The following is a 20,770-nucleotide window of genomic DNA, read 5'->3' as shown; positions in this document are numbered from 1 at the left end:
GTGCATCTCTGTGTGAGCTGAAAGAAATAGAAAAAGGGGACACATATTCCACAAGTAGATTTGCCACAACTTCTCAATAGGAGTTTCATGATGTCAGTTCTTTTCTGAAACCTCAAAAGGTGCTTGAGCTAATTATGGAATTTGTGTATTTCATTTGTTTAATTTTGGCGCACAAAAATATCAGACATATTTATACTTCTACATAGTTTCTACCCCTCCTCCTTTTCCTATCCCACGCATAACTGGGAAATAAATTGCTATGGTCTTTTCAGTACAAAATTAAGTGGTTTGAATGTCATGATAATCATGTTACATCAATATTTTGGAGGACTTGGACTTGTCAATTGCATTAATCATCAATCCACAAACATAATGATTTTGTAAAAGAACTACATCAGTTAAGCCAAAATGCGTTCTTTGTCTAAACCATAAGGGAATTTATTCAGACTGTAAAATGTTGTACTAATATAGTTAGTGCTGTTATTTTATTATTAAAGTAGTCCTAAGCAAGGGTTCTGCTTCTGGGCATTAGGGCAGTCTTTTAAACTCTGTGGAACATATCTGCCTTAACTGATCAAATGCATAGCACTTCACACAAAACGATTCCAGAAATCTTTCATTTTGTTGTGGCTATAGGCAACAGTTATAATTGAGCCACTTGAGAATGTTACTCATTCGACTATTAGCTGGGGGAAAAAAATCAAACATTTGTTGTTAAGTATACTTTTAAAAAACTTCGAATTGAGGAAACAGTAAACTAAAGCTGGAGAAAGGAGAAAAAGAGTGAATAAATTTGACTACTCTATAATTCCATTCCCTCTAAATTTTGGATTTCATCTTTAAAACATGGTAGAGATTGTGGGTTTGTGAAATATGTCTAACAAAAGCTAGTCCATGACTCAATAGAATCATAGAATCATAGAATATCAGGGTTGGAAGGGACCCCAGAAGGTCATCTAGTCCAACCCCCTGCTCGAAGCAGGACCAAGTCCCAGTTAAATCATCCCAGCCAGGGCTTTGTCAAGCCTGACCTTAAAAACCTCTAAGGAAGGAGATTCTACCACCTCCCTAGGTAACGCATTCCAGTGTTTCACCACCCTTTTAGTGAAAAAGTTTTTCCTAATATCCAATCTAAACCTCCCCCATTGCAACTTGAGACCATTACTCCTCGTTCTGTCATCTGCTACCACTGAGAACAGTCTAGAGCCATCCTCTTTGGAACCCCCTTTCAGGTAGTTGAAAGCAGCTATCAAATCCCCCCTCATTCTTCTCTTCTGCAGACTAAACAATCCCAGCTCCCTCAGCCTCTCCTCATAAGTCATGTGCTCTAGACCCCTAATCATTTTTGTTGCCCTTCGCTGGACTCTCTCCAATTTATCCACATCCTTCTTGTAGTGTGGGGCCCAAAACTGGACACAGTACTCCAGATGAGGCCTCACCAGTGTCGAATAGAGGGGAACGATCACGTCCCTCGATCTGCTCGCTATGCCCCTACTTATACATCCCAAAATGCCATTGGCCTTCTTGGCAAGAAGGGCACACTGCTGACTCATATCCAGCTTCTCGTCCACTGTCACCCCTAGGTCCTTTTCCGCAGAACTGCTGCCTAGCCATTCGGTTCCTAGTCTGTAGTGGTGCATTGGATTCTTCCATCCTAAATGCAGGACCCTGCACTTATCCTTATTGAACCTCATCAGATTTCTTTTGGCCCAATCCTCCAATTTGTCTAGGTCCTTCTGTATCCTATCCCTCCCCTCCAGCGTATCTACCACTCCTCCCAGTTTAGTATCATCCGCAAATTTGCAAATAACCAAAGTTCTTTCTGTACTGTGGACTCATGGCATATTTCTTCTCCCCACAATATAAAGACAAACTTCCCTCTGCATTCACAACATGGAAAAATGTGCTTCCATATTATCCCATCAAGCGTGCAGAGAGAAAGCTGCATGTACCATTTCCATGGAAAGTCCACTCCCCTGAGCGACACACTTATACTGACCCAACTCCCGGTGTAGACAGTGCTATGTTGACAGAAGAGCTTCTCCCATCAACATAGCTACCACCTCTCCCATCAGCATAGGTAGCGTCTTCACTGAGTGCTAGAGTGACTGCTCTACTGGTCAAGCTGCGCTTTGGATTTTGTGGATTTTCCACACCCCTGGGTGACGTAGTTAAACCAACATAAGTTGGTAGTGTAGACCAAGCCTGGTGTAACTTAGAGAGCCCTTGGGCCTGTCTAAGTTTCAGTAGCCTCCCAAGGTTGCCCTGTGAGCCACAGCATGGACCAGAATCTCTTCAGCGTTGTGTGCTGCAGCCCTGCCCCTGACATACTCCTTACACCAGGGCTTTTTGAATGTGTCCTCTGAAGGCAGCCTTTATGGCTTTTTATTACAGTACACTAGAGGAATCCTCTTGCATTCTGGAACTGGAGCTTATAGGACCCCTTTACACCACTTCTGCCCTTTTACTCAGCATAAAGGGCCCAGAGCAAAGGCAAGTTATCGTCCCTGGAGACTTAGTTTAATTTTCTAATGACTCCTAAATTATACTGAAACATAGTACTTCTATAGATACAGAGATTTCAGCAATTACAGCTTTGACACCAGAAAGGTATACATGGTCTGTCATTACCTCTGTCACTGTCCCCACTGCAGCCTGCTCTTGGCAAATGTTGCTATCCACTTCACTGAAAAACTTTTAGATTCAGCTGATTGTATTTCAGCTGCGGCACCTAATTTCACTGAAGAAGATTCTTGAGGCTAATGAGGGGCTTAAATAAAAAATTGATTCTCTTGGATCAAAATATGATGTATTTGACCAATTTTATCTTGAGGGCATAATGGAGGCAGTGAGGAAAAAAACCTAGAAACAATTCCCTGATATAGAAGTTACAGAATATAGTATTAAAACTCTCTCTGGAGTCCAATATAGAACACTGCCTGAAGCATTTTTTAAAAAACCTGTGAGACTTTTGAGAATTACTGAAAATCTAACGATGTCAGGGGCTTTTGGATTTTCCTTGACACCTGAGTGGGGAGGGCCTGCCTGAATTTACTGTTAATTTCTTAAGTTCTTTGGAGCTTTTTAACCCTCATGTTCAGCTGTGAATGGCCTATCAATTCACTGATCTTGCTTTTAGGGACAAGGACTGTGTTTTCCTTATGTGCAGATAGCACCTATCACATTGTAGGTGCTATTGGAATACAAATAAATGATAATGTATTAGATAATGTAATTGATTTATCTTAGCTAATAGCCTTTCTTTTGACATTTCAATTGATGGAGATTAATGAAAGTTGGTTGGAGAAAAAAATATAACATTTAACATGAAGATGTAAACATTCATGTTTTTCCCTCGGTGTCCAATGTCATACAGGCTTGAAGGGGGAAATTGCTTTCTTTAAGTACTGAACTTATTTTTGGAGGTTTCTGTTTTATTGCCAGGCAAATTACATCTTATCAAAGATACAGAAGCTTAATTTTTTATTATTTTAATTATGAAAATGCTTGTTGGTATCTTAATTTAACATTAGAGGACCTGATGACAAGGACCAAATGATTGACATCTTTTTGATTTAAAGCTATTACCTCCTCTTGGAGAATGTACTATTTATCCCTTTGAGTAGGATACTGAACCTTTACAACTGCTAATGATTTAGTATCTGATTTGGTCTGAGTTTTTCTGGTGGTAAACAGCAAGATTTCCATTTGGTTTCAGAGGGAATAGTCTACGGCCTTATTTTTCAAATACAGTTTTTTTCTCATCCTAGAACTTTCATAGGTTTTTGTAATGGCTGAAAGTTTTTTTAATCTTTTTTTTTACTGTGATGTAAACTGGATTGATTTATCTTGTCTAATATAATTTTGTCATGTTTATGATTACTTTTATTAAAATGAATTTTTAAAATGTTTAACAACTAAATATTTAAGTAAGTCAAACAATTTCATCATGTATCATGAAACCTGGGGAAAAAATTCTCCTCTGGCATGAGAGTAAGCTTGCTAGTTTTCAATCTCAAAGTGGTTTCTTTCCAGATTTTTAAAAGTTCCAAATATGAACATAAGAGAAACCCTAACTGCAATCTTACCGGTAGCAACTAAGGTTTATATCTAGAGTCTGAATAAGAAAATTAAGGTTTTCAAATGACCTTAAAACAAATCTCTAGAAATCCTCATGACAGCCCTGGAAACTAGTTGTGTCTGTAAGTTTTTGTCCACATTCAGATTTTGATTGAGAGACAGGTGATTTACTTCTTGCTCTTTCTTCCATGGTGTTTTTGCCTGTCCCCTTCGTGCTCAGGTTTATCTTGTAGGCCAACTACATGTAATGACCTGTTTATGCTTGAGCTTGCCTGCTGGCTTTACTGTCTTACCTTCAAGAACTGTCTGTTCCTGCAGACTCTAGATTTGTATAACCTTCAACTTCACTCCCAAGTGGTCGTATTTGGGTGTCCTCTTGATACTCGCTGGACCACAGTCTGCCCATTTGGCAACCACAATTGCTAACAAACCTGTGTGTTTTTCCCCCCACTTATAAGATATTTCTATATTGTGGCACATAAAAGCCAGCAAGTATAACTGCCTATAAAGACACATATGGCATTAATGGCTTAAGCGTTAAGTGCTTTTTTATAGATTCATAGATTTTTAAGGCCAGAAGGGATAATTAGATCATCTATCTGACCTATGTATCATAAGCCATTATATTTCACCCAGTTACTTCTGTATTGAGCCCAGTAATTTGTGTTTAACAAAGCATGCCTTCCAGAAAAGCATGCAGTCTTAATAGAAAGACCTGAAAAGATCCACCACTTTGTGATTACACATTCCCACTGTTAAAAATGTGTGCCTTGTGTCTAGTTTGAATTTGTCTGTTCCCTATCACATGAAAATCTGTTTGCACTATTATACACATTGCTCTGCTAAACCCTAACCACGACATCTAGTAAGAAACCCCAACTTGTTTGAGAGTGAGTGCAATAACATCCACACATTAGTGTTTAAAGATAGTTAATGGATTAGTGTAAACTCTGCTTCCTGGGTTCCCAGCTAGGAAGGTCAAAATGGCTGACTCTCCTTTCTGAGCTTCTTCATTCTGTCTACATTAATGTAATGTAAAAATCATGAAATTTGGAGGGTTTAATCCAGTGATTCAGGTTTAGTATTCCAGAGAGGGAGGTGAGAGATGATAACATGATGAGTTCTGTACTCTATCTTTGCTCTCTGCAGAAAGCCTGAAAGGTATTGGCTGAAAGAAAACTGTTTGTTGACTGTTCTGAATAGGACAAAATGGTAACAAACACAGTTATGGAGACTCTACTTCCAAGAAGCATTTCTGCTGAATGTTGCTGTTAGTTTAAAAGTTTGTATTCACCAGTGAGTGTCAAATATTTTGGAGGTCTTATGCAACCTCTAATTTCATTTGGATTTATTAAAAGATGCTTCTTGTTTTTCAGCACCCACGGGTGTTACTTTAACATAGCTGTTTACCAAAAGAGTACAGAGCTTGCATTTTTCCTGTGTCCATGGAGGAGAAGTTAAACCAGTTTTCTATCCAAGTCAGCCTCAGATAGATGAATCTTCCCATGAAGACTGAGGGTTTCTATTATCAAAGCAGAAGAACTGGAGATTAAAGTCTTCATTTATCCCTGACAGAAAGTGCAATCACTGTTCAATCTCTGCAATCCCTGCTAGAGTTCTTGGGGTTTTTGAGAGGGAAAAAAGCTTTATTAGATGTTGTAGCTTTAAATATTCCAAGAAGACTCTCAATGATGAAAACAAACATTAATTTTCATTTTTTTCCTTGAATGTTGGACACTAGAAAAGTGGAGGATTGTATTACCGGTACATCCTGTCATTGTAGGCTGCTCAGTATTTAAATGAAATATTCATGCATTGTAAAATGGCTGAGTGTTCAATAAAGATTTCAAAGAAAGGTACCTAAAAGTTGTGGTTCTTAGGTTAATCTTTTATTTATCTAAAGGATGAAGGAAGCTGTCTACTTCTGTGATATGAACTGCAATCAGCTTAAAAATAATTGACAAATTAATCCCCTCACAGCATTGCAATTGTAAAGGTGTTAGGTTTAATTAGGCCTGTCTGATTGCCTTGTCTAATCAAGAATAAAGGTGGTACCTTTGATGGTTAAGGTCTAGCGGGGACATCCCTGACCTGCCAGTCTTGTACGTTTTAATTATTGATTCCTACCATTTCAGCCCGTCTCACCAAGGACCTGAGTTCTGTGTTAGCTTTACACTGAAAGGCTAAAAACAAAAGCTGCCACCAAAGATATATGTAGAGCTGTGTGGGCTTTTAAATATTTTTGAGGACTCTTTAATCTTTGGAAGTGCTGACCCATATTACCATATGATGTTCATATCCAATACAATTTGTTCTTATTGTTTTCTCCTTATGTAATCATATGATTTTATGTTCTTCATTAACAGATTCCCATACTCTTATTCACATTGATTAGTACCATTTCAAAGGTGCTAGTTGTGGAGTTATTACTTGTTGTAAGTAAGGATATCAGAATCATGCCCAAAGTTGTTTTTTTTTCACTTATCTTCAGTACTCTTAAAGCCAATTTCTCATTTTTCTGTCACCAGGAAAATCTTACACTTGGTAAGCTTCTGTCTAGCTGGTAGAGTTTGAATGGATACTGCTCTGTGAAAAGACTCCTAATAAAGGTGTTTGTCACTCTGACCAGTGCAGTCGTGAACAAGATACTCTAGTCTTTGAATGTTTACAATTTTGGCTCCCCTGAGTGTCCAGGGTAGTGGCGCATGGGATCTTAAAAGGTTTTAATCTGTTTGGTAAATATTATCAAATGGTTTAAAACCAATGTTTATTTCAAAATAAAGATTATGCGTTTGACTTTCCTTATCATTTTCCACCACAAACAATGGTATTAACTTATGACTTGCATTTTTTGTCATGATGGAGCCGTGATTTTTCTCATTTTTGTCATAAAAAACAACCGCACTTAATTACATTCAGATAACCCAAATTATAAACCAAGGGTCCAATGCTGCAAGCTCTTCCAGCATAAAAAAGACTTGCAGGATGAGTCATGCAGCTTCATATTCAGAAATCCAAACCCTGATATGTCTTGTTCTCCATATCGGGTTGCATGTTTTATTTACTTAGTGTGAGTTATAGAATCTTTTCTTTGGTTGTAGGTGAATGAAGCAACAGTGGAACAGCTAGTGCAGCAATATCCATACATAACCTTCAGTACTGTACTGCAAGATTGCAAGAGGACCTTGGAACGGGCTTATCAAATGGGCTGGACACCCAGTATGTCTTCTGCTTCATAACGACCTATGTGATACTACAATTCGACTAATGCATTCAGCAGGTCTAATGGGGACTGCAGATTTTGGTTGTACAATGTTGCAGGAATATTTTAAACCTTTTCATGTTTTTAAATGTCATTTTGCTTTCTGTGAAATATATGTTCAAGAGTCCATCGTTCTAAAAGAGGTTTTTATTTTATTTTTAAGTTTTAAATTAATGCTTTTTAAAGCAGTGAACATTTTATGTCTGGTGGCACCTCCTGGAATTTTGGAACACAAACTGGACTCTCTAATTCAAGTTAGACTCATGTAACTGTTCTGAATGTTAATTGTCATCCTAAAAATCTGCAAATCCCCAAAGACATTGAAGAGGGCTCACAACCTTTCATGATGCAATATAATTGTGAGTTTACACAAGTTACAGTAAAATGGAGTTGACTATACACTGACTTTGATGTACTGTAAAACTATGTACGAATGTTGAAAACAAATCTTAAGAAATGCATTGTATCCTTTTTGTACGCATAAACACAATGTAAAAGCCTTTGGCAGATTTCCTGAAGTGGATTCCTTCTAGTTCTGTGGATGGCTTGAGTTATATTAGATGTTAAGCCTATTTTCTTTTGTTCTATTCCCTTTGCCTCAGTCATGCGTGTTTCCTTTGGTTTGTAAGTGATAACTCAATGCTAGTACCAGTGTAACTGATCGGTATAGGCCTCTGCTGAAACTGGGAGCTAATCTTAATCCATATTATTATCTAGACTGACACCACCCATGTATTTTAGGATGCACAGTAATATAAGAATCCACAAATAATTGTGATTTTCTTCTAAACATTTTGCTAATTACAAAAATCATTATTTTGAAATTCATTTTTGAATGGAAAGCTTAATAAATGATGGTAACTATTGAATGGTTATTCACGTAGACAATCTTACTTGTTTTATGTTGTAGAACAGCAGACGTGATTTTTCCTTAAATAGTCATGTAGGAGATGTTGTATAGATTTCTCAATTTTTGCACCTTGCCATTTTTGTAATAGGTGAGCTAACAGCGCTTTAATTTACCACAGATAACCAGTTCCCACCTTGTGAGGTCAAATGCTGCATAGAAGACACCCGCTGTGGGAAATAAGTTATAAGGCCATGTTTATATAGCTTAAAATAATGTTGTTGTTTTTTCTTTGTTTTTTGTAATTAAACTTTCTGAATGAACCAGTTTTCTTTCACAACGCTGTCATGTTACCGAATTCTGAAATTTCAAGTAAAAAGGAAAGTTCAATTAATAAAAGCCACACCGCTGATTTTCCCCAATGTAGTGTGTGGTTGCTAATGTGGGTTCCACTCCTGCAAAGCAAGAGCGTGGCATAGCTGACTTCAGTGGGACTCCATGTGGGCATAAGGGTCCAACCACATGCATCCCTTTGCAAGATCAGGGCCTTACTCTAGAAGAGAATAATTGCTCTGGAAGAAAAATTATTCTGGCATCCTCTAAATCGTGTATTTTAAGCCTTGTACTCTCTGCTTTTCATATTTGTTCCCAAGCTACTGAAGACTACTTTGGTTGGCAATTGTGTACCCTGTTTTTTAATCCAAAACTGATTTATAAGATAATATATGCAGAAAATAGTTGAAGTGAATACATAAAAAGTTTAATTTTCTATATGTGTTGCAAGAGTTAAATTTGACAAGTGTTGATAAGCAGCCATTGAACATACAGATGTTGCAGCTTTGGTTTGAAGTTGCATTAACCTTTAGACTGTTGCAATTTGGTGAAAGGATGATTTTTTGAGGTGTATAACACTGCGTATTTGCTTTTTAAAGGTTATACTCTTTTAATCCAAAATATCAAATGCTCAAATTTCAGCTGACAAATTGCCATTATTGTCCAAGTGTTTTGCTAATCCAGAAGAACTGATGCAGCATAACCTGGAGAACAGTTTTAGTATGTCCGTGCAATTCTGCCAAAACTGTATTCCAGTCCCATAGCATTAATTCTTGACAATTACAGAAAGCATCAACTCAAAGTCCAGTGACAGTTGTTAAATGTTTTCTTATTAGACACTTCAAAATGAAGCTGAAAACATTTATCTGGAAAAAATATTAAGTAGAGTTTTACTTGGAATGTCATAAATACATGTGAACACGTATTATGCTGGACTTTTCATCTACTCCAAAATGGCAACAGTATTTTCAGAATAAAGACAGTGAATAATATTGCAGATATAGTGGAGAACTCAAGTCATTTCTCTTTAATGTCTTTTTATGAGTGCAACAAGACAATTCACACAATTTGTAAGTTTCTATTTTTCCGTGAAAGTTTTGACTTTGAGATTGGTTGCAATAAAAGAGAGAAGCAAAACTGTGTGTCTTTTGTTTGGTTATGTAGATTACTAACTCTGTTTAAGTTTTTGTATGTAATATTGGCCTATTACATCACCACTTTATTTTGATCTTCTGTTAGGTCAACTCCCTGCCAATGCAGGATTTTTCCCCTGTTGTACATTTGCTAATGCATTTTCCAGTCTAGTTTTAAATGTCCCAAGCAATGAGTCTTTCACCCTTGGAAGATTATTCCATCATCTACTTGATCGTACTATCAAAATATCCAGGTTATATTTTATCTGTCTTATTTCATTAACCATTATACCCACATGTAGCTGCTTAAATAATTCCTCTTCATCCTTGGTATTTACAACTTTCAGATGTTTGCAGACTGTTATCCTATTATCATGTCCCAGTGCTCATTGTGTAGCCAGGCTATACTCATTTAGCCCTTTTAATTCCCCCTCAATAAATCAGAATTACCTAGATACTACAATGATAGGTACATGATAGACAGATTAGAAAGACACATGACCTCATTAGTTTTGCTATTCTTTTCTAAACACCCTCTAGGAAAAAGTGTTCACTGCTTCTTTACCCCTCCCACTATTCTTTCCTCTGTTTTCAAAATGGAAAACAGCTTGCAGTGGAATCCAGACAACTTCCAAGCTGGATTGTCGTGGTTTCTTCAATCCCATTCTATATGCTCCATCATTTTATTTCTTCAAGGGAGTCTAGTAATTTATTGGTACCTGTCATTGTTAAGACACTTTATCCTCTCCCCCTCAAAACTCTTTCAAAATCCTCATTTACTGCTCACAATTTATGTAATCCGAGACCTTTAATCTGCCTTTACTCCAGTATCAACAATGACTCATAGCCCTAAGCTATTCACGCACAAACATATACATGGAGTTTATTTATCTCTATTATGAAAGCAACTAGACTCCTATCAAGGATCAGGGCCCTACTGTGATTGACTCTGAAAGTACATAATACAAATATAGACCCTCCCCCTGAAGAATTTACAGTCAATAGAGAGTTTTCAAACATAGAACCCTAGGCACACACAGAATCCTAGGGGACCAGACTTTATTTTCAATCACTTGCCACTCTAATTCCAGATTTTAATTCTTCTGTAATCTCCTTTGAATCACTCTCTTTGCAATGGTTGTATAACCATTTTTCTTCTCAGCACCACCACCCCCAAAATAAAAGAAAAAAGGAAAAGAAAGAAAAAGTGTGTGTGTGTGAGAGAGAGCGAGCGTGTGTCTGTACACGCACCTTTCTGCCTCCCCCACTTAGAGAAGTTCTGTGAACTTCCTGGGTTCAACAGCTAATGTGAATTCCCTAAGAAAAAGTAAACATGTTCTTTGAACATTCACAGAACCTTCACCCACAGGCATTCTATCCCCTCCATGATGCAGAATCTTTCTCTGCCAAGTCCAAGAAACTGCCATTCATGACAGCAGAACTGAAAGACAGCACAATCACAATATTGAGATAGATGCTTTGTTGATTGACTCAGAGATATTATTAAAGATGTCTTATATATAATGACCTAGCTGATTTTTATTTTTAAATGGCCATATAGAGTGGAATCCCTGAAAAATGGGGAAATTTACTTTGTGAGAACATAGGGTTTATAGAGAAGGAGCTGAATAGGTTCCTAGGTGAACTGGCTGATGTTCACCTAGATTCTCAAAGGTTCTGGCCCATGTTGCTGATTTTAAAAAATATTACTCAGTATCCTCTTTATACATTTTATTAGAGTTATTAAAAATAAAATCAAGACAAAATCATTACTAAACTACATAAATGCTGCCAAAATATACAATACAGTCATCAAATCAAAATCATATTAAGTTCAAGTGAACAAGTAAATAAGCATATTGGATTGTAATTAAGACCAATTTAGTGAAACAATTGGATTAATGCAGCAGATAATCAATCCTTACAAATTCTAGAAAGGAATCCAAGGAGATGGCTGTCAGTTTGGTTATAGACCATAACTAAAGAACTTTGCCAGTGGTGTGCAATCAAAACTTAGCTAGTTGTATATTTTAATATTACAACCAAATTATTGTTTATCTCTTAAATCACAAACTCAAAGCTGATTAAAGATTCCTCCTTGGATTTTACTATCACATGCATAGGTGCTGAAACTAGGGATGTTGGGGATGCTGTCACACCCCCTGGCTTGAAGTGGATTCCATTTTTTACAGGGTTGACAGTTTAGTTCAATGGCTCTCAGCACCCCCACTATACAAATTGTTCCAGCACCCCTAATTAATGCAATGGCTAACCTTATCTTCTCCCCAAATGCTGATACAGACGTTACTAAGATTCTTTGATCAACAGAAGCTTCACTTTACAATTTACCACTGATAGTTTTAAAGGCTTCTTAGGACACTTCTACAAAATAGGGACACTTTTAGCAAAGATTTTATAAGGGAATGTCTTTCCAGTGCCTTCCATATGTGGACTTTACAGATGCTTGTACACACATGCACGCACACAAACACACTTTCACACCCTGAAATGATTAACACCTGGGATGTTGCCCAGCTAATAAAAACAAAAGTCAAAACTAGAAAAAGGAAACACAAGATACTCACAATAACAGCGGGTTAAACTCTTCAGGGCGGCAATCTTTGGGTTCACATGGAGTACGAGGAGGAGTAGCAGTCAAGGAACCAGACGATGACATTGCGGACATAGTATTTCATTCAGACTTTTCCAGGTGCAAGGATACTGGTCAAAACTGGCATGGTCTGTCACTGATGATTTGACTGCCTAAATGATTGAACTCAGGGTTCCCTTAGATGGCTTGTTGCCTGGAAAGGCACACAGACCGTCTTCCTTTACCTCAATCTTTATATTGACAGTTCTATCTTACTCCACTTTCAGAACATCCCACCAATGCCTTTGGGCAAATCAGGTGTGATGTATGCTTTGGATGCCAACAACATGGTGGTCCAATCAAACTGGAATGGAGGAGTTATTAGGATACTATCGATTTGGAAGAGTCACACTTAAGCCATCAGTTCTTCTAAAAATATTCTTGTTGCGTACCATGTGCACTGTGAGTCCATAACACCGAAAAATATCAAAAATAAAAGAGGCACAAGATTACTTTTGAGGAAGATGACAGCGTCTCAGCCAAGTGACAACACTCTTGAACTTACCAACAAAAGGTAAAGGGGGGTCAGCCTTTTCTGGTTGCAAAACTTTTGCAATAACTGGTTGCAAAAGATCCTAATAGGAAAAAACAAAACAGCAACCAATGATAATCATGCATTCATCAGCAATTGTTAAAAAGAACTTTAGACCTCCTATGATAGGTCATAGATTTTCTTGCAAACAAGATCGTTGGGAAAATTCTCTTATTTCAAATGGGGTGAGAAGTGATACCGCTTGTCTGTTTGGAAATGTCCATCTTAACAGAAAGTTACTTTAAAGCTGACCAGGATAGCCCATTTAAAATTTATGCTAGGTCTGTATATGCTATTTTGCTCACATTCTTATCCATGTCTCCCACCCACTCCTCTGGCAGCATAGACTATGGGTTTTTTTGTTTAGTTTAGTGTTACTGGTGAATTTGGATCTGGGACTGTTGAGTCTGCTCTGCAATCCACAGACACACACACACGAGATACTCCAGCGTTGAATATTCAATTTTCCGTAGGTCAGCAACATTTAAAATATTCGATTGGGTGACATGCTTTAGCAAGCTGTTGCTGATAGATAGATGTGGATGTATGCATGTTGCTGAACCAGACAGGTTGGTTACAGAGTTGGGGGTTCTCTTTGCACCCCTTCCCCTTTGGAGTTTTAGAGAGGGGTTGTTTGCTTTTTATTTTTTAAGGATTAACAGGGAAGTGGAGCGTTTACAAAAAAACTAAAGTGGAAACCTTTATGGTTGTTTTAAATAAAGATGTTGCCTTGGTGAATTCAGGTGGTTAATCCCAAAAATGATATTCCTCTGTAAGATTATACTAAATGTAAACATTTATATTTATTTTCTTTTTTACAATTTTACTGGTGACAAGAGTCTGCTGGTCTTCTAAATTATAACTGGAAAAACTTCTGTACTGAGTCATCTGTTGGGGAAAAAGTAACATAAACCATTAGATTAATATGAGGAGCTGTGTAAAAAGGGGCTATCTGCCGGACGGGTTCCATTTTTTTTCCTCTTTCCTCTTTTGGTTTATGTAGGTTCATTCCCAGTTAATTTAACCTAAATTCAGCTAGATAATCAATGGGAAAAAAAGTTATTCCCTGGACTTCATGGGAGAGAGGATTGCTTAAAAATGAGCTTAGGTTTGCCCAAAACTCAGCCCAGGTTCAGATGTCTACAGCAACTGAGGCCCTCTTTCAGGTCTGTAACAAAACTTGGATTGGTTGAAGTGTGCTTCTTTTTGAGCTTTGTTCAGAATGTTTTGCACAGCTCTGTATATGAAACTAAGTGGTGCTTGTGTTGGGCTTTAACTGTAAAAGCCTGACAAAATTAAGCTAAAGACTTACTGGTAAATATTTGTTTAAGCCCCCAAATCCCTGTAATCTCTCCTGCCACAATTGTGCTCCAGGTACTATATCATCTTTTCTCTGCTTCTAGTCAGTGTCACACTGAGAAGTAGCATGGGGCTGATGACTGGGTGTGTGCAGAGCAAAATACTGAGCTTTACAGACAGGTATTTATTGATCAGTAAATTACGCACACAATTTCTTTTCCTATTTTGTGACAAAAAATACAGAAAATATTTAATGCTGAACTAGTCCAGGGCAGAAGAAAACTAGTCTCATTTGGTATCTTTTAGAATTACGCTTGAGTTGAGGAAAATGATTTGTTTTGCTATGTGATGGTTTTGAACTAGGAACGTTATGTATTTCACTTTTTATGGGTTAAGCCCGAGAAAAGAGAAAATACTGTAGCACAACCAAGGATCAGGGTGCAAGGTAATGAGAACACTTTTTAGAATTCCATTTCTGAGGTTGTTTATTTCGCAGCTGGTTACGCCTGGGCCAGACTGATTGTTTCCTGTCCAATGTCTTCAATTAAAAAACAGACATCAGTAACCTCAAGGTAAGAAACAAACATTTGCCAAACATTTAAACTTCAACCAAAAGCCTTAAGTGAGAGGATTCCTTGCTATTACATTGCTCTTTTCTTGCCTCCAATATTTCAGGAATTTAAACACATAAAGTCCTGTTCTCTTCCACTGCCCCAGCTGTTCTCGATCAGTTGCCCCACCTCTATTGTTCATCAGTGCAGAAAAGAAAAAGTAAAGTGGGACAAAAGGGACGAAATACACCATGTAACAAAGCTTTAGGAAGTTTGCTTACATTCAGACCTTCTGCAACACTTTAAGCTGGAGAAGCCCAGGGTATCCTTTGCAGCACAGCCCCTCCTCAGTGTCCTAGAATGCAGGCCAGGGCTTTAAAGAACAATCTGTTCCTGAAGTGGTAAAAGACTACTAGAAAATGCACTCACCTTAAACCCATTCAGAAAGTTAGTACAGAATGCAGTTGCTCATTAATCAATGCTTCAGTCTGCGTTTACCGTACCCCTGTGTCCTGTGCATTGCACTGGGTGCCTATACCTTTTTGGATGGAGTTTCAGGTATTTTGTTTAACATGCAGTATGAAGCCCTAAATGATTTGAGATTTGCCTGCTTGAGACACTGTTCATCTCCCTGTGTTGTACTGCCATAACTGCAATCACTGAAGGTGTTATAGCTGTCAGCCGCCTAGTTTAAAATAGCGGGGGCTAGTGGCAGGGCATTTCCCATAGAGAATCCTCTGGGCCACCCTCTGTCTGAATTAGGCGATGATGCTCATACCACACTAATGTGAATGGGTAAGGTGAGTTTCCACCTTGCTGTTGCTATTGCTTGGCTGGAGACATTTCTGTAAGGCTAAAATAATAAAGATGGAAAGTTAGGCCGAGATTTTAAAAAATGGGTGAATTAAATTTAGTGGAAGTTGCTGGGTATGGAGCACTTTTGATCAGCTGTTCTAGTTACAGTATTTAGGTGCCTAAATCTAGATTTAAGAGCCTACATTTCGGCCTCTCTTGTCTTAGAGCTTGACCTTAATTTATTTTTAATATGAAAAGGGAAATGTGAACAACAATATAGAATGTAAGTGAGCAGTGGAGAGATTCTAAAATTGTAGAGATGCACATTTTTCCTGTTCCTCATGTTCAGGTAGGGTTTTTCTTTTGTATGTATGTTTCAATAAGCCCTTTATAACCCCCATCATACAGTGTCCTAGCAGTCCCTTACTTAACTTGAACCCATTTATCAGGGCTGTTGGGGAAAATGTGTCACAAAATGGGTGGAGTTTCATTAACCTCTGTGATAAATGTAGTTGATACCCACTTTGCATGCTCGGAAGTGATATGTCAAGCACTTGTCATGTTTTAATTTCCCCTTCTCCCCAAAGTCTTTATATATCGCTGAAGTCGACTTTCAAGATTCAACCATTACTTGTTTTGGCCATAGATGTGTTATGTTTTTCCCACTATTAAAAAAAATGTTTCTACAATTCCATAATTTAGAACCTGAAGGGATTTTGCTCACAATTCTCTCCACCCCACCCCACCCCCAAACAACCTCCTTCCCCCATGCAGGGGTGAAAGTAAGTCGAGTGACTTACCGGTACTCTGGGGCCAGCTCTGGCCCCCGGAAGGGGCGGGGCCTAGGGTGGAAGGGGTGGGGTTGAGGGGGTCAAAGCCAGCCCCAGCCCACCCTGTAAAGTAAGTGCCCCCCCCACCGGGGTAGCAGCAGCAGCCCGGGCCTCCGGGGGCTATTTAAAGGGCCCGGGGCTCCCCTGCTTCTACCATCCCAGTCCTTTAAATAGCCGCCGGAGCCCTGGAGTAGCAGTGGCGGGGCTCCAGTGGCTATTTAAAGGGCCCAGGCGGTAGAAGCAGGGGAGCCCCAGGCCCTTTAAATAGCTGCCGGAGCCCTGCAGCCGCTACCCCAGGGTTCCAGCAGTGGGGCTCTGGAGGCAATTTAAAGGGCCTGGGGCTCCAGCCACTGTTGGGAGCCCCAGGCCCTTTATATTGCCCCCTGGGAAAGCCGGGCTGCCCCAGTACGGTGCACCAGCTCTTACCGGTACGCCATACCGGGGCGTACCGGCTTACATTCACCTCTGCTCCCATGTTCACTCAGACACAAATCATGGGCAATTTCAACCCAATTGGTTAATATTTTAGAGAAACAAGTGTATGTAAAAAAGCTTAAGAACGAAAACTGGCTTGTTACTTGATTACTTGGGCATATGAATTGCTATAATTGTGTAATAGTCAAGAAGTTTGCAGAAGCTGTTGACTTAGTTTTGGACAGAGAATGTCACCATTTAATACTTTCATCACCTCGCAGCTGGACTACAGCAAAGTGATATGCCTGAGCATGATGCTTTCCGCGCATCAGAAACTCCAGCTAGTACATAATGCTTCATAATCTCCTCAGCAATATCAGCTACCATGAACATATCACACCAGTCCTCCACTCTCTACACTGGCTTCCCATAGAATACTGAAGCAAGTTCAAGGTCTTGGTCCTTCTCTTCCAAGTGGTCCACAGCCTGGGCCCCAGATATCTAAAAGAAAGACTAAAGCTCCAGGATAAAGACTGTGATTGACAACTTCACTCCTCTGGCACTGTCAAGGTTCCTTCCCCACTCTGAACTCTAGGGTACAGATGTGGGGACCCGCATGAAAAACCCCCTAAGCTTATTTTTACCAGCTTAGGTTAAAACTTCCCCAAGGTACAAACTATTTTACCTTTTGCCCTTGGACTTTATTGCTGCCACCACCAAGCGTCTAACAAATATATAACTGGGAAAGAGCCCACTTGGAAACGTCTTTCCCCCCAAAATCCTCACAAACCCTACACCCCCTTTCCTGGGGAAGGCTTGATAAAAATCCTCACCAATTTGCATAGGTGAACACAGACCCAAACCCTTGGATCTTAAGAACAATGAAAAAGCAATCAGGTTCTTAAAAGAAGAATTTTAATTGAAGAAAAAGTAAAAGAATCACCTCTGTAAAATCAGGATGGTAAATACCTTACAGGGTAATCAGATTCAAAACATAGAGAATCCCTCTAGGCAAAACCTTAAGTTACAAAAATATACAAAATAAGGAATATACATTCCATTCAGCACAGCTTATTTTATCAGCCATTTAAACAAAACAGAATCTAACTCATATCTAGCTAGATTACTTACTAAGTTCTAAGACTCCATTCCTTTTCTGTTTCCGGCAAAAACCTCACACAGACAGAGAGAACCTTTGTTTCTCCCCTCCTCCAGCTTTGAAAGTATCTTGTCTCCTCATTGGTCATTTTGGTCAGGTGCCAACGAGGTTATCCTAGCTTCTTAACGCTTTACAGGTGAAAGGGTTTTTCCTCTGGCCAGGAGGGATTTAAGGCTGTTTACCTTTCCCTTTATATTTATGACAGTAACCTTGGAACTTTCTACAACAAGGCTAAAGTTTGTCAGGGGCTGGCCGAAGACCAAACTCCACCAGAACCTAAAGACCATCACAAACCTCTCGAAGTGCAAGGCACATTTCTTTATCTTTCCTTCTCTAACAAACATTTAGCAACATGTGTGTGGATGGCCGTGTAAAATATGAAAGTGTGTGTGTGTGTGTGTGTGTGTGTGTGTGTGTGTGTGTGTGTGTGTGTACAGCTACTAGATTAATAACATTTCAAGGGAAGGGATGAAAAGGGAATGACATCTGTGTAGGATGGGGACTGGATCTGGAGGTCTTCAAGGGAGACCAATAAGGTTACACCTAAAATATTATTTTAACGCCATTTAAAGAGGTTTGAATTGAATCCCAAAGCTCAGATGCCTGGATAAACTTACCAAAGGGAGAATAGGCCATGGAAGTGGATCCACTTAGAGTCTTTTCATTTTGAGTTAAAATTATGATGCACTTTAACTGCAAAACTAGAAGGCCATTGTCCAGTGTATGAACCTTTAAAATAATAAGACAGGATCAACAAAATATCCTTAAAACTATAGAACTACCAAATTTAATAGAAATACTGGACACTTCAGTTGAATGTACATTTAAACTGGATGTTAAAAGAAACAATTGGGAGGATAGGGCACAGGACTCAGAGCCCGGAAAGAGGTGATCAGATACTGGTTCTGCCCCTGAGTTGCTGGGTGCACTTCGGGAAGTGACTTAGCCCTCTGTGCCTCAATTTTCCCAATAACTAAATAGGGATAGCAATACTTTGTGTACCTCCCATTTGGCTCTATCCATTCATGTTTCCGAAGTGCTTTGACATCTTCAGATAAAATAGATATCCAGAATATTATTGGTTTATTATTAATAATTACTATTGAAAAAGATCATTAGCCTTTCCAAAGCATTGCATCAAGGTTCCAATTAGGCCAGTCTGGAAATTTTCCATCTTGGCTGCCCATTGCCTTTTGAAACAGAAAATCCAAATTCATGCAAACAAAGAGTTTACATGAATAGCCTCAGATTAACTGAGGCAAAGCTGTTTCTTTGCTTTTTCCTCAGTTTGTAGCTCTACGCACACAGCTTGTCAATGATTCCACCATGAAGTCTAGCTGAATTATTGCTTTTTTAGCAAGCACCTCTGTATGACAGAAACTATAGAACTCTGTGTTATTACAACATTCAAAATGATGAATATAGTCAGGCTTTTCAATAGCAATTGACATAAAGAACAAATGCCATAACCCCCTTCATGGTTTTAATAGAAGTAATTTCCATTTGTAGTCTCCTGCACATGGTCACAGGAACAGTTAAGTGTATGAAGAATATTTGCATTAGCTCAGCTACAGATAGAAGCAAAATGCATTTATGGATCAGTGTAATCCAGTCATTGGTTATGGCCCCAAAGTCCTTCAGGGAGTGTCACATATCCCCAGGCTGTCCCTGAGTGCTAGATTTCGCCATTGCATCTCTGAGCTAGCTGAAAGACAAGTAAAATGACATGTAGCCAGGCAGTTCCCTATTGACTAGGCATCTGTGAAGGCTCGAGGCACTAGCTCCTCCAGGAAGGCTGTGCAGTAAATTAAACTCAATAAATTTGCTTCAGAAAAATACATGCTCTGTAGAATAGTACCAGGAAAATGTAGACGCTGTACTAAATCCTTCCCTTCTTGAGGCTCTTCCATCAGAAGTGGACCCAGAAGATGACAAAAACTGGTAGGTCAGCAATTAAGCATGGAGTTGTCTGCCCCTCAAAAATCCACATTTTTTTTCTTTTCAGAATGTTGTATGTATATGTGTGTGGGTCAATAGGAGTCCTAAACTGTAACCACCTTTTAATTAAATTCTATTGAGATTCCTGAAATTTGAGAACAAAACATTACGTCATAATCCATTATGAAACAAATTGGTGCCACATGACATTTTTTAATAAAACGAGTGATATATGCCCTATTTTATAACTAGGCAGAAGAGCTGGTACTTGATAGGAAAAAAACTTACCTACCAGCCAGTTTTCTGAGTAAAAGAGCTTATCTGAATCTCAACACAAGCTTTTTTAACAACAAAAATTAATACATTTAGGCAGTGGCCAAGGGCAAATCTAAAGGAAGACAGTTGGTTACAGTAGCTATAATTCTCTAAATAAGGTCATCTGCTTTTCTAGACCAGCCCTTTGCCATTCAGGGAACTTGCCCACTATATCTGGGGAAGAGGAATGAGTAGGGGAGGAGGGAACTACATTAATCAGATGAAATCAAGAATCATTAAGAACAGAAATGAGCAATTCTCTCCAAATTTTCAGTGTTACAATGCTCATATATTGAAATCCTAGGAAATGCTAGGAAACACAAACTATTATTGACATAAGATTAAGAGTAACATTTGCAAAAGCACCCACATAACGTAGGTCTTAATGCACATGGGCCTTTTGAAAATTTTACCCAAGATGCCCACATACCATGGCAATAGGTGCCATAGAAATTTATCTCTTTTGTTCTTTCTGCATCCAGGAATAGTCTGAATCAACATAGATGAAAACAAAGCTGACCTAGCCAACAATTATGCTGAAATATGGACCTCTGACCTTCTTCTCTCCTTCCTTTTGCTTCAAACAACTTGAATTCTTAGTAAAATAAATATAAAGCAAATCATATGTAGAT

General features: G+C 38.7%; 1 protein-coding gene across 1 annotated transcript in view; it reads left to right on the top strand.

Moving 5' to 3' along the window:
- The window catches only part of FBXL17 (F-box and leucine rich repeat protein 17), a 475,047-nt gene extending 465,388 nt beyond the window's left edge, over window positions 1-9,659 (top strand). The window contains exon 9 of the mRNA XM_007059572.4: window positions 7,182-9,659. Coding sequence (XP_007059634.2) covers window positions 7,182-7,319 — 138 coding nt within the window. The 3' untranslated portion in view covers window positions 7,320-9,659. The remainder of the gene's footprint in view (window positions 1-7,181) is intronic.
- The last annotated feature ends 11,111 nt before the right edge of the window (window positions 9,660-20,770 follow it).

Source organism: Chelonia mydas, chromosome 5, assembly GCF_015237465.2.
Source record: "Chelonia mydas isolate rCheMyd1 chromosome 5, rCheMyd1.pri.v2, whole genome shotgun sequence".
Taxonomy (NCBI): domain Eukaryota; kingdom Metazoa; phylum Chordata; order Testudines; family Cheloniidae; genus Chelonia; species Chelonia mydas.
This window is presented reverse-complemented; position numbering and strand designations above follow the sequence as displayed.